The sequence below is a fragment of the Oncorhynchus keta genome, chromosome 9, assembly GCF_023373465.1.
Source record: "Oncorhynchus keta strain PuntledgeMale-10-30-2019 chromosome 9, Oket_V2, whole genome shotgun sequence".
In the NCBI taxonomy this organism is placed as follows: domain Eukaryota; kingdom Metazoa; phylum Chordata; class Actinopteri; order Salmoniformes; family Salmonidae; genus Oncorhynchus; species Oncorhynchus keta.
Genome location: NC_068429.1, coordinates 15138770 through 15153072, shown reverse-complemented (window position 1 = coordinate 15153072; position 14303 = coordinate 15138770). Strand labels below are relative to the sequence as shown.

The window sequence follows — 14303 nt, the reverse complement described above, 5'->3', positions numbered from 1 at the left end:
TAACCTCTCTCTTTCTCTCATCCCCCCCCCTTCTCTTTTACGTTCGCTCTCTCTTTCTCTCTCCCTCACTCTCCTGGTGGCAAAACTGGTAAAAACTGGTTCAAAATTACACAATTATATCATTTCAACCGGTTTCATGTTGCAATTACGTAATTTCAACAAATGTTTCCCTCTTTTCTCTTTCTCTCTCTTTCTCATTGGCAGTATTGTCTGCACTGCAGGCCGCTCTCTTGTGACTAGTCTCAACGTAACATTATCTTCGTTAGAGACCCTTATTTGGTCCTTTTGTTTAAAAAGTCTGCATGATAATACATAATACATGATAATACGTGTACAGTATAATACAAGAGGATGAGGGCTGGGGAGTAACTGATTACATGTAATCAGCTATATGTAATAACCACATGTAATCAGCTATATGTAATCAGCTATATGTAATAAGCACATGTAATCAGCTATATGTAATCAGCTATATGTAATAAGCACATGTAATCAGCTATATGTAATCAGCTATATGTAATAAGCACATGTAATCAGCTATATGTAATAAGCACATGTAATCAGCTATATGTAATCAGCTATATGTAATAAGCACATGTAATCAGCTATATGTAATCAGCTATATGTAATAAGCACATGTAATCAGCTATATGTAATCAGCATGTAATCATATGTAATAAGCACATGTAATCAGCTATATGTAATCAGCTATATGTAATAAGCACATGTAATCAGCTATATGTAATCAGTTACATGTAATCAGCTGATACATGTAATCAGCTATATGTAATCAGCTACATGTAATCAGATACATGTAATCAGCTACATGTAATCAGCTACATGTAATCAGCTACATGTAATCAGCTGAATGTAATCAGCTGAATGTAATCAGCTATATGTAATCAGCTACATGTAATCAGCTACATGTAATCAGATACATGTAATCAGATACATGTAATCAGATACATGTAATCAGCTACATGTAATACATGTGTAATCATCAGCTACATGTAATCAGCTGAATGTAATCAGCTATATGTAATCAGCTATATGTAATCAGATACATTTACATTTACATTTAAGTCATTTCAGCATGTAATCAGCTCTTATCCAGAGCTACTTAACAAATGTAATCAGCTGTGCATTCACCTTATGACATCAGCCAGTGGAACAGCCACTTTACAATAGTGCATCTAAATCTTTTAAGGGGGGCTCTTATCCAGAGAAGGCATTCACTTTATCCTATCCTAGGTATTCCTTAAAGAGGTGGGGTTTCAGGTGTCTCCGGAAGGTGGTGATTGACTCCGCTGTCCTGGCGTCGTGAGGGAGTGTGTTCCACCATTGGGGAGCCAGAGCAGCGAACAGTTTTGACTGGGCTGAGCGGGAACTGTACTTCCTCAGTGGTAGGGAGGCGAGCAGGCCAGAGGTGGATGAACGCAGTGCCCTTGTTTGGGTGTAGGGCCTGATCAGAGCCTGGAGGTACTGAGGTGCCGTTCCCCTCACAGCTCCGTAGGCAAGCACCATGGTCTTGTAGCGGATGCGAGCTTCAACTGGAAGCCAGTGGAGAGAGCGGAGGAGCGGGGTGACGTGAGAGAACTTGGGAAGGTTGAACACCAGACGGGCTGCGGCGTTCTGGATGAGTTGTAGGGGTTTAATGGCACAGGCAGGGAGCCCAGCCAACAGCGAGTTGCAGTAATCCAGACGGGAGATGACAAGTGCCTGGATTGTGGTCCTTCTGTAGCTCAGTTGGTAGAGCATGGCGCTTGTAACGCCAGGGTAGTGGGTTCGATCCCCGGGACCACCCATACGTAGAATGTATGCACACATGACTGTAAGTCGCTTTGGATAAAAGTGTCTGCTAAATGGCATATATTATTATTATTATTATATATTATTAGGACCTGCGCCGCTTCCTGTGTGAGGCAGGGTCGTACTCTGCGGATGTTGTAGAGCATGAACCTACAGGAACGGGCCACCGCCTTGATGTTAGTTGAGAACGACAGGGTGTTGTCCAGGATCACGCCAAGGTTCTTAGCGCTCTGGGAGGAGGACACAATGGAGTTGTCAACCGTGATGGCGAGATCATGGAACGGGCAGTCCTTCCCCGGGATGTAATCAGATACATGTAATCAGCTACATGTAATCAGCTACATGTAATCAGCACATGTAATCAGCTACATGTAACTAACTGTAATATATTACCATACCAGCAAAATATTGTAATCAGATTAGAGATACTTTTGAGAAAGTAGATGATTACTTCTAGGATTACTTTTAAATTCAGAATGGATGTTTGCAAATTTGTTTTTTCTTGAAAAAAGAAAAAGGTGCACATTTAAGTTTGTTCCACCTGAGCAAGCCCTAACACATACCTAATGCGTTTGATGGATCCTTTTTGTCTTCGTCTAATGCCTTTTATGAGGGAAGTAAAAAGTAACTGAAAGTGATCAGATCATTACGTTACTGAGTTTGGGGAGTCCAAAAGTTACATTACCGATGACAATTTTGGACAGGTGACGGATTACATTCAGAAAGTAACATACCCATCCCTGAAGAGGATGACTATACATGAATGTGGTCAACTTCGAAACATAAAAAATCTGGATAAATTAATAGACATTTACAGGGAAGTTACTGCTAAATTACTTATCTTCAGGTTGGCGTGTGTGTGTGTGTGTGCGTGCGTGTGTGATAATCTGAGTGTACTGTCTTTCAGCAGCTCTTGTACCAGGTTGTCAACCCTACCCTTTTCAGATGAGTTGACAACCACCTACCCTTATCAGTTGAGTTGACAACAACCCTACCCATATCAGATGAGTTGATGACAACCTACCCATATCAGATGAGTTGACAACAACCCTACCCATATCAGATGAGTTGACAACAACCCTACCCATATCAGATGAGTTGACAACAACCCTACCCATATCAGATGAGTTGACAACAACCCTACCCATATCAGATGAGTTGACAACAACCCTACCCTTATCAGATGAGTTGATAACAACCCTACCATATCAGATGAGTTGACAACAACCCTACCCTTATCAGATGAGTTGATAACAACCCTACCCTTTTCAGATGAGTTGATAACAACCCTACCCTTATCAGATGAGTTGACAACCACCTACCCTTATCAGTTGAGTTGACAACAACCCTACCCATATCAGATGAGTTGACAACAACCCTACCCATATCAGATGAGTTGACAACAACCCTACCCATATCAGATGAGTTGATAACAACTCTACCATATCAGATGAGTTGACAACAACCCTACCCATATCAGATGAGTTGATAACAACCTACCCTTATCAGATGAGTTGACAACAACCTACCCATATCAGATGAGTTGACAACAACCCTACCCTTATCAGATGAGTTGATAACAACCTACCCTTATCAGAAGAGTTGATAACAACCTACCCTTATCAGATGAGTTGACAACAACCTACCCATATCAGATGAGTTGATAACAACCTACCCATATCAGATGAGTTGATAACAACCTACCCATATCAGATGAGTTGATAACAACCTACCCATATCAGATGAGTTGATAACAACCTACCCATATCAGATGAGTTGATAACAACCTACCCATATCAGATGAGTTGACAACAACCTTACCCATATCAGATGAGTTGACAACAACCCTACCCATATCAGATGAGTTGACAACAACCTACCCATATCAGATGAGTTGATAACAACCTACCCTTATCAGAAGAGTTGATAACAACCTACCCTTATCAGATGAGTTGACAACAACCTACCCATATCAGATGAGTTGATAACAACCTACCCATATCAGATGAGTTGATAACAACCTATCCTTATCAGATGAGTTGACAACAACCCTACCCATATCAGATGAGTTGACAACAACCCTACCCATATCAGATGAGTTGACAACAACCCTACCCATATCAGATGAGTTGATAACAACCTACCCATATCAGATGAGTTGATAACAACCTACCCATATCAGATGAGTTGATGACAACCTACCCATATCAGATGAGTTGATAACAACCTACCCTTATCAGATGAGTTGACAACAACCCTACCCATATCAGATGAGTTGACAACAACCCTACCCATATCAGATGAGTTGACAACAACCCTACCCATATCAGATGAGTTGACAACAACCCTACCCATATCAGATGAGTTGACAACAACCCTACCCATATCAGATGAGTTGACAACAACCCTACCCATATCAGATGAGTTGACAACAACCCTACCCATATCAGATGAGTTGACAACAACCCTACCCATATCAGATGAGTTGATAACAACCTACCCATATCAGATGAGTTGATAACAACCTACCCTTATCAGATGAGTTGATAACAACCTACCCATATCAGATGAGTTGATAACAACCTACCCATATCAGATGAGTTGACAACAACCCTACCCATATCAGATGAGTTGATAACAACCTACCCATATCAGATGAGTTGATAACAACCTACCCATATCAGATGAGTTGACAAGTTCACTTCTATCCAAGCATGCGAACATGTGGCATATAATGCCTTCAATTACTTTATTACCTCTTGCCAGGACAGGTTTCTCTTCCCTTCTTTCATCTGATGCTGTGATGCGCCTACTCAGGTCTCCTCCGCACCTGCTCTCCCTCACACACACGCACAAGTACGCACACACCCATCTCATGTTAGCTCTGAATAATGTAAGTGCTGCCTCACACTACGCTTCTGCCTTGAGGGGAAACCAAATGACACAGCAGAACCGACATGTACAACACAGCACTGGGACCTCCGGGTGTTGCCTAGGGGATCTCTCTGCGTTGACAATTAGCTCGCCAGCTAATAGTGGTATGGATCCTTAGCTCAATAAAACTGTGTTGGGGAAAGAGGGGATTGTCTGAAGAGGTGGTTCAGGTTCTAGTCATTGTCATAGTAAGGGATTCTATTTAAATGTCTTCAACTTTTTCACCGCTACAAGTACTTTACAGCAGTGGTTCCTATCCTTTTTCTGTTGCTGTACCACCAACTGAATTCTGCTCTGCCCGGTGTACCCCTGAAGTACGCCCTCAAGTCCATTCTACCAGTAGGCCTATGGTCTCATGAGTCTTCTCAAGTACCCTCTGTGCATAGGCCAAGTACCCCTGGTTGGGAACCACTGATTTACATTGTGTGGGTCACTCACCCCATCCACCTCCAATGTGTATAGCAGCCAACTTGGTGATTAGCAGCCATTTTGTACTAGAGTGCTCAGCAGTTGTCCAGTATCTGGGATTATTATTTGCTTAGAAATCACTAGTGCACCAGTACTCCAACAAGGGTTGTCGATGAAAGTCTCAGGCCAGTGAAATGTGAAGTATGCCACACTAAATAGTAATCACTTTCAGGGAGGTCCTCCTTATGTAGTATTGTGCTGGATATGGTTTAAAGTACTTTGAGACTTAAGTACAAAGAGTTATATACTTAATGTATTATTATTCAACTCCTAGTGGGTCGAAGGCCCTTCAAACCTCTCTATAACATTTTAAAGTGCTTTATAAAGGCAGTATTGTTCTCACCAATGAAATGAGGTACCCATACATATGGTGTGAAGATTAATAGAGAAGGTAGAGAGAGTCCTGTTGCAGTCTTGCCAAAATGTTCTACCACCACAACATTCAGTAGTGAGGTTTAAGCCAAGCCCCCGAATTCAACTGTGTTCATATCACTGACCTTCTGTAATGGCGAATGTATTTATTTACTCATAATAAAAACCCTGGTAAAATATGGGTTAAATGTAACGGATGTGAAACGGCTAGCTTAGTTAGCGGTGTGCGCTAAATAGCGTTTCAATCGGTTACGTCACTTGCTCTGAGACCTTGAAGTAGTAGTTCCCCTTGCTCTGCAAGGGCCGCGGCTTTTGAGGAGCGATGGGTAACGATGCTTCGAGGGTGACTGTTGTGCAGAAGGTCCCTGGTTCGCGCCCGGGTATGGGCGAGGGGACGGACGTAAAGTTGTACTGTTACATAAACATCAATAAAAAGTGTTGACTCAAAGGAAGTCTGGTTAAATGAGGACAATAGAAACATCCTGGAATAGAAACAAAGGACGGCAAGTCAATTTTCCCATGTCCTCGTTTTGGAAAATGTTCTCCTCCACCCCTTTCAAGTGCTTTTACTGTGGGCATTCTGGAGCTGCATCACAATGGTCAATCCCTGCACTCCTTGTTTAGCATAGCCTTGGTCATACAGGTGTCTTGTTAATAGGAAGTAAATACCTATAGGAAGAAGAGAAATGTGAGATGGTCAAGCATCGCTAATACTATTTAGGCAGCAGGTAGCCTGCAGGTAGCTGCATCACTAGGCAGGTAGCCTAGTGGTTAGAGCGTTGGGCCAGTAACTGAAAGGATGCTGGATCGAATCCCTGAGCTGACAATTTAAAAATATGTCCTTCTTCCCCTGAACAAGGCAGTTAACCCACCGTTTCCCAGGCTGTCATTGTAAATAAGAATTTGTTCTTAACTGACTTGCCTAGTTAAATAAAGGTAAAATACAAAAATAATGGGGTACTTTAGCTGTATTGTAGTTCATTCATATCCACTGGAAATCTCCATTGCTTGAATTACAAATGTATATCTAATAAACTTGATGTGTCTGAGTTGCATACAAATTACTTAAACATTTATAGACTGTGGGCATAGAAAATCATTCTCCAGTGAAACTAAACTACCTTGATGATTCATAGTTTATTTGGAAAGTTGTTGTAAAAAGTAAAGAACTTCAATACTGCATGTCAAGTTATTATGCCGGGTGGACTCTGTCCAAAGTCAACGCAAACCTCCTCCAAAGCTGTCATCACCATGACTATCACCATGGTCGCCATCAGTTGTCTCCAAACAAAACAAATACTTCATAGCCTAAATCACATTCCACTGGATATTGGGACAGCATTGGCCTCAGGAACCCTCAGTTATTTCCCAAGGATGAACATTTTAGTCATGTTTTGTTAATCTAATGTTTTCCAGGTCTACTATTAGCGATATATTGCCATTGTGTTATTCACATCTCTCTCTATCTCTCTCAATGGCAGCAAAGTGCTTTGAGGGTGTTAACTTGATGCAGCCTGTACGCAATGTTTAGAGAATGATAGAACATAACTGGTCTTAAAACTACTAGGGAAATTCTGATATGAAATAAAACAAAAGCATATTACAAATAAAATGTATGATTATTATATATGCAAGTGGACTTTAATGTGTTTTCAATCATTATTGTTGCTCTTCTTATTTCATCAATGCCAATAAGTTTAGCCTATTGATGACTCAAATTTTTTTTTTTATAGCCCCTTTACTATTTTTTACTTCACAATGTATTTGCAGATAATAATATCTGGCACAATTTAAATGTCATTCCAGTCATCAATTATATTTTATTTTCAAACATATCCCATGATGAATTGCTATGACCTTCTTATAGTTTTATACCTAGCGAGCATTAGTTTCATGTAATGCATTGTTTCAAAAGTGAATAAATGGAGGCAGCCTTATCAAACTTTTAACATGTTTTTACATGAAAATGTAAATCTTGAGTGCTGTTTGGTTACATTTTGTGTGTAGCAATAAACCTTGTTGGCCAGCTTCGCATTCAATGATACCACCTGCAAGCTTTCCTAGTTACAAAGAATACAAAAGTATCCCCAAAGTCCACGAACATAAAGAGATTATCTCTTTATGTTCCTAGCCCAAAGTGTCCCAGCGACTCTCCAATGTTTCCATTTCTGTAACCATTGACAACAGGTTACTATATCGTGAGAGCCAATCAAAACTAGGAATCAACTTTTTTTATCCAATGAAATAGAGTTGTACTATGATTGACGGGTGTTTAAACCAATAGCATTCATAATCTTCCGTTGCCACTGATTATAAATCAGTCCTCCGATTTTGAATCGCGTATACTTCTTTCTTGTTTCAGAGTGTATCCGACAGCGGCAGTTATACTTCACCTGTTTAACAAAATATAAAAAAACATTCACTCAAAATGAGGGAAATTGTGCATTTGCAGGCTGGTCAGTGCGGCAACCAAATTGGAGCAAAGGTTGGTTCAACTTTCCAGACTATTTCACCCTTCATTAAAGCTCAGTAACGTAGCCCTGCCTTGCATTGTCTGTAATTTATCTATCTAATGTTAGTTCTAAATAAATTATCTAGCTAGGCTACTACTATTAGGCTACACACGCACGTTTTCTGTATTGTAATTGCTCTGTATTTGATTAATTCCCTGCAAATTGCTTCGCTGGCATATCTTTTGGGATGGCTATGGGATGTGAGTTGGAGCTAGCACCTGTTCCATTTCTTTCCTCTAGTTCTGGGAAGTGATTAGTGACGAACATGGCATCGACCCCACTGGCACATACCATGGGGACAGTGACCTTCAGCTGGAGAGAATTAATGTGTATTACAATGAAGCCACGGGTAGGTCCTCTATTAGCCTGCTAGTTCTATATATTCTCTAGTCATTTAAACAAAATAGGGTTGTAAGTGCTGCTAGATCACATTTTTTCAATTTGAGAATAGGGGCCTACACGAAGCTGGTAAAAATATTTTTGGAAAATGTATTCTGATAAATAATGAATATATAATACTGTAATGAAACATGCAGGTGGCAGGTCTCGAACCCTCGACCTTCTAGCCCGAAGTCTAGCGCGCTATCAACCGTGCTGTAAAATTATGCTCAAGTGGTAGAGTCGATATCCGTACTTATAAACCCAGGGTCGTTATAATACTAAATTACCACAAAAATACCCAAAACTAGGCCGCGTATGGGAACGCGCTGGGTGGCGAGCTCTTGCCTGGTCCAACTTCGAAGCGCTCTGCGCACACTTTGAGCGGACCAAATCCCACCTAATAATAACTTCACAGACAGAACTACGAGGGGTTGTTCTCAACAGTTTGTTATGGACTTGGGACTCATGTACGATGCTGTCCGAGTGTCTTGTAAGATCGCATAATGATTAGTAGGCCTATTTTCAGTGGTGTACTACTTAAGTAGTTTTTTGGGGGTATCTGTACTTTACTATTTATATTTTTCACAACTTTTACTTCACTACATTCCTAAAGAAAATTATGTTCATTTTATAAAATACAGTATATATGAGTAACGTAAGATATGTACATGATTAAAGTGGTATTAGTGCATTGTATAAAGTGACTTTTGATCCATTTATTAAAGTGGCAGGTGATTGGGTCTCAATGTAGACAGCAGCTTCTTTGAGTTAGTGATTGCTGTTTAGCAGCCTGATGGCCTTGAGAGAAAGCTGTTTTTCAGTCTCTCGGTCTGTACTGACCTCGCTTTCTGGATGGTAGCGTTGTGAACAGGCAGTGGCTCGGGTGGTTGATGACCTTGATGATCTTTTTGGCCTTCCTGTGACATCGGGTGCTGTAGGTGTCATGGAGGGAAAGTAGTTTGACCCCAGTGATGTGTTGTGCAGACCGCACCACCACCCTCTGGAGAGCCTATCAAGAGAACATCCTTGGTCATCCCTACTGCCTCTGATCTGGCGGACCTATCTGGTGGAATTATATCTTAGTGTTGCAGTGTACCCCTGGCACACTGCAAAGAAAGAAAAAGAACAAGAAAATTAGGCTCTGGTTTGCTTAATATAATACATTTTAAATAATTTATATTTAAGTATATTTGAGCAATTACATTTACTTTTGATACTTAAGTATTTTAGACTCTTACTCAAGTAGTATTTTACTGGGTGTCTTAATTTTTTAATGTGTGTGTGTGTGTATATATATTTTCCTTATTTAGGAAAAACATTTTCAGCACCAGTAAGCCCCTGCATTAATCTGGCCCTGCCTATGCTTTGCTTGAAACAAAATACAGGGGTAATAGTTTAATACCATATACTCTAATTTGCTCACGAAACAGTAATTCAAGAAGATCTAATCGCATATTCCCATTAAACTATTTGAGATCAAATGATTAGCATGCAGATACCGTTTGGACATTTCCCTGGTAAAACGTGAATAATTATAAATAATTTCATGCATATTCAATAATGATATTAAATCTGTCGGTACAAACGTTGAGAAATTATGATTTAAAAAAATAAATATATATATTAATTGCGCTCCTGCACGTAACACCACTGGTTGAACTTGATTAGAAAATGAGTGACCAATGCATTTGGTGGTTGTTCATGGTTTCGTGGGCAATGCAATGCCTCAAACGTCTCTCTTTTGCTTTGCAGGAGGCAAGTATGTCCCCCGTGCGGTGTTAGTGGACTTGGAGCCTGGTACAATGGACTCTGTGAGGTCGGGTCCCTTTGGACAGATCTTCCGACCAGACAACTTCGTCTTCGGTGAGCCCTGGCTTTCTGCTTTTGAGATTTTGAGAATATTTGATCCAACAACTTGTATTCATGAATATTACATCCTAAGGAAGAAGCGTCTTAATATTGCTACAATGGATATTGTATTAATTTGGGGCATTACTATATGTTGTCCAAAGACCTGGTCCCTTTTGTTTGTCTGCAGGCCAAAGTGGAGCTGGAAACAACTGGGCCAAGGGCCACTACACAGAGGGAGCAGAGCTGGTGGACTCTGTTTTGGATGTGGTGAGGAAAGAGGCAGAGAGCTGTGACTGTTTACAGGGTTTCCAGCTCACCCACTCCCTGGGCGGGGGCACAGGTTCGGGCATGGGCACCCTGCTCATCAGCAAAATCCGTGAGGAGTACCCCGATCGTATCATGAACACGTTCAGTGTAGTGCCCTCGCCCAAAGTATCAGACACTGTGGTGGAGCCCTACAATGCCACCCTGTCAGTCCACCAGCTAGTAGAGAACACAGACGAGACCTACTGTATTGACAACGAGGCTCTGTATGACATCTGCTTCCGTACCCTTAAACTTACCACGCCCACCTATGGCGACCTCAACCACCTGGTGTCAGCCACCATGAGCGGGGTCACCACTTGCTTGCGCTTCCCTGGCCAGCTCAACGCTGACCTCCGTAAACTGGCTGTCAACATGGTGCCCTTCCCCCGTCTCCACTTCTTCATGCCGGGCTTCGCCCCCCTGACCAGCAGGGGGAGCCAGCAGTACAGGGCCCTCACTGTGCCCGAGCTCACCCAGCAGATGTTCGATGCCAAGAACATGATGGCGGCTTGCGACCCACGTCACGGCCGTTACCTCACCGTAGCTGCAGTGTTCAGGGGCCGCATGTCCATGAAGGAGGTGGATGAGCAGATGCTGAACGTCCAGAACAAGAACAGCAGCTACTTTGTCGAATGGATCCCCAACAACGTCAAGACCGCTGTCTGCGACATTCCTCCACGCGGCCTCAAGATGGCCGCCACCTTCATCGGCAACAGCACGGCCATCCAGGAGCTGTTTAAGCGCATCTCCGAGCAGTTCACCGCCATGTTCCGTCGTAAGGCCTTCCTCCATTGGTACACCGGGGAGGGTATGGACGAGATGGAGTTCACTGAGGCTGAGAGCAACATGAACGACCTGGTGTCTGAGTACCAGCAGTACCAGGACGCCACCGCCGAGGAGGAGGGAGAGTTTGAGGAGGAAGGAGAGGAGGAGCTGGCGTAGAGATGTGTCATGTGTACTTACTTCACATGCCTTAGTGACATTTTTCAGTGTCCTGTTTGTCTTGTCTGTCCCTTTTCACGGTGGCCTTCTCAAGCTGTCAAATTCCAACTTTTGAACCAAATCTCTATTAAAGGCATAACTTTGATAGCATTTTGTCTCCTGTACTCTATAAGTCAATCCATCTCAGTGTTCAAATCAATTATACAACACACTTAGGTACAATCATTGCAAATGGTCTACTTCCACATAGAAATGTGATTTAAGGTTGTAAATGAGCTAAAACCATAGAATGAGTCACCTGCAAAAAAAACATTTGACTGAGTCTTGAAAAATTGAGTGATAATTTAATTTGGAGGGTGGATTTTAGCTCATTTATGCATAACTTTAACTTTTTTTTATTTTTAAATATGGAATTGTTACCACTTGTAAGCCTTCATATTTATTCAACAGTCAAACTTGCCTAGTATTTGTTTCCAGGTATTTTCCCAATTGCTTTTTATCTGTCCAAGCATAGAGGAATAATAAGTGGGCAGGGCAAAAAAAAAAAAAAAGTTGGGTTTGGTTAAGGTTAGTGTCAGTTTAGTGTCAAGTGTCAGTTTTAGGATGTGTTCCCCTGCTTTATTTATTTAACCTTTAACTAGGCAAGCCAGTTAAGAACAAATTCTTATTTACAATGATGGCCTACCAAAAGGCAAAAAGCCTACTGTGGGGATGGGGAATTAAAAATATAGGACAAAACCCACATGACATAAAGAGACCTAAGACAACATGTTAGGAACAACACAGCATGGCAGCAACACCATAACATGGTATAAACACAATATGGAAGCATGGTAGCAGCACAAAACATGGTACAAACATTATTGGGCACAGACAACCGCACAAAGGCAAGAAGGTATCGACTGTGTCAGACTGACGGCTTGGTGGAGTTCGTTTTGCATGGCCCAGTGCCCCGAGTGGATGGAGATTTCTCTTATAGACCAATGGAATAGTCTAAAATGAGCAAACTCCGCCCACCTGGGGCACCAGGCCACGTCGAACGTACTCGACCATTGCTATTTATTTTTATTTTTTCCTTTATTTAACCAGGCAAGTCAGTTAAGAACAAATTCTTATTTTCAATGACGGCCTAGGAACAGTGGGTTAACTGCCTGTTCAGGGGCAGAACGAAAGATGTGTAGCTTGTCAGCTCGGGGGTTTGAACTTGCAACCTTCCGGCTACTAGTCCAACGCTCTAACCACTAGGCTTCCCTGCCGCCCCGCTATAACATATGTGGTTAGATAAGTAAAATACCTATCCAGCCGTTGTAAGATCTGGCATGCGTCAGCCACGCCTGGGCAGAGGAACGTGCCCCAAGATTTTGGATAGTTTCCCCTGCTCCGACGTTGAACGCAATTAACCAATGCTTGCGTGCCATTTCATCGACTGACAGGTTGCTGTAACATATGTGGTTACCTGATACTTAAAATTCCCATCCATGCGTTGTAAGATCTGGCATGTGTCAGCCAATGGACTGGGGTAAGAAACTCCCTTGCTCTAGCATACCAATCCAAGGCCTTATCAATCATTGCGGTAGGGTTAGCAAGTGCACATTTCTATGAGAAGAGTAGAGAATTGGACTGCAGCAGCCCCAAAGAAGTGTAGAGACCACATCCAGCAGATGGCGCCATCACAATGTCGAACTACTCCAGACAATAATGTGAATAATGAAGACATTGAATAGAATAGCATCTCTCCGAAAGTTTCATTGACTAATGGGTCCAGACCTAAATCCAATCGAGAATCTGTGGAAAGAACTGAAAACTGCTGTTCACAAATGCTCTCCATCCAACCTCACTGAGCTCGAGCTGTTTTGCAAGGAGGAAGGGGAAAAAAATGTCAGTCTCTCGATGTGCAAAACTGATAGAGACATACCCCAAGCGACTTACAGCTGTAATCGCAGCAAAAGGTGGCGCTCCAAAGTATTAATTTAAGGGGGCTGAATAATTTTGCACGCCCAATTTTTCAGTTTTTGATTTGTTAAAAAAGTTTGAAATATCCAATAAATGTCGTTCCACTTCATGATTGTGTCCCACTTGTTGTTGATTCTTCACAAAAAAAATACAGTTTTATATCTTTATGTTTGAAGCCTGAAATGTGGCAAACGGTCGCAAAGTTCAAGGGGGCCGAATACTTTCGCAAGGCACTGTAGTTGAGTCCTTTTCTATTAAGGTATCTTTACTTTCACTCAATTATGACAATTGGGTACTTTTTCCACCACTGGTCACATACACATATTTAGCCGATGTTATTGCGGGTATAGCGAAATGCTTGTGTTCCTAGCTCCAACTGTGCAGTTGTATCTAACAATTCACAACAATACACACAAATATAAAAGTAAAAGAATGGAATGAAGAAATATTAGAACGAGCAATGTCGGCGTGGCATTGACTAAATGCAGTAGAATAGAATACAGTATATACAGTTGAAGCCGGAAGTTTACATACACTTTAGGTTGGAGTTAATAAAACTCGTTTTTAACCACTCCACAAATTTCTTGTTAACAAACTATAGTTTTAGTAAGTCGGTTAAGACATCTACTTTGTGTGTAACAGTATAACTTTACACCGTCCCCTCGCCCATACCCGGGCGTGAACCAGGGACCCTCTGCACACATCAACAACAGTCACCCACGAAGCATCGTTACCCATCGCTACACAAAAGCCACGGCCCTTGCAGTGCAAGGG

General features: G+C 41.8%; 1 protein-coding gene and 1 long non-coding RNA gene across 4 annotated transcripts; one reads left to right on the top strand and one right to left on the bottom strand.

Annotated features, from left to right (window-relative positions):
- Positions 1-2065: 2065 nt before the first annotated feature.
- Positions 2066-5382, bottom strand: LOC127931745 (uncharacterized). Of its 2 annotated transcripts, XR_008142800.1 has the most exons (4): positions 3950-5382; positions 3715-3830; positions 3128-3596; positions 2066-2770 (listed from the first exon to the last, which is right to left on the bottom strand). It is a non-coding gene; the product is annotated as an uncharacterized LOC127931745 (long non-coding RNA). The 2 variants fall into 2 exon arrangements; XR_008142799.1 differs by having other exon boundaries at positions 2066-3596.
- Positions 5383-7900: 2518 nt separating this feature from the next.
- On the top strand, positions 7901-11726 carry zgc:55461 (beta-tubulin family protein). 2 transcript variants are annotated; one of them, XM_035775525.2, is made up of 4 exons: positions 7901-8068; positions 8337-8445; positions 10230-10340; positions 10516-11726. In XM_035775525.2, the coding sequence occupies exons 1-4, from the start codon at positions 8012-8014 to the stop codon at positions 11574-11576; spliced, it is 1338 nt and encodes a 445-aa protein (XP_035631418.1). In that variant the 5' UTR covers positions 7901-8011; the 3' UTR covers positions 11577-11726. The 2 variants fall into 2 exon arrangements, with proteins under 2 accessions (XP_035631418.1, XP_035631419.1); XM_035775526.1 differs by lacking the exons at positions 7901-8068; positions 8337-8445 and having other exon boundaries at positions 10490-11726.
- Positions 11727-14303: the final 2577 nt, after the last annotated feature.

What these genes read in the sequence shown, in the direction of transcription:
- zgc:55461 (XM_035775525.2), top strand. Translation starts at nt 8,012, where the DNA reads ATGAGGGAAATTGTGCATTTGCAGGCTGGTCAGTGCGGCAACCAAATT. An exon ending in GCAACCAAATTGGAGCAAAG is followed by an intron (nt 8,069 to 8,336) that starts GTTGGTTCAACT and finishes TCTTTCCTCTAG; the next exon opens with TTCTGGGAAGTGATTAGTGA. An exon ending in ACCAGACAACTTCGTCTTCG is followed by an intron (nt 10,341 to 10,515) that starts GTGAGCCCTGGC and finishes GTTTGTCTGCAG; the next exon opens with GCCAAAGTGGAGCTGGAAAC.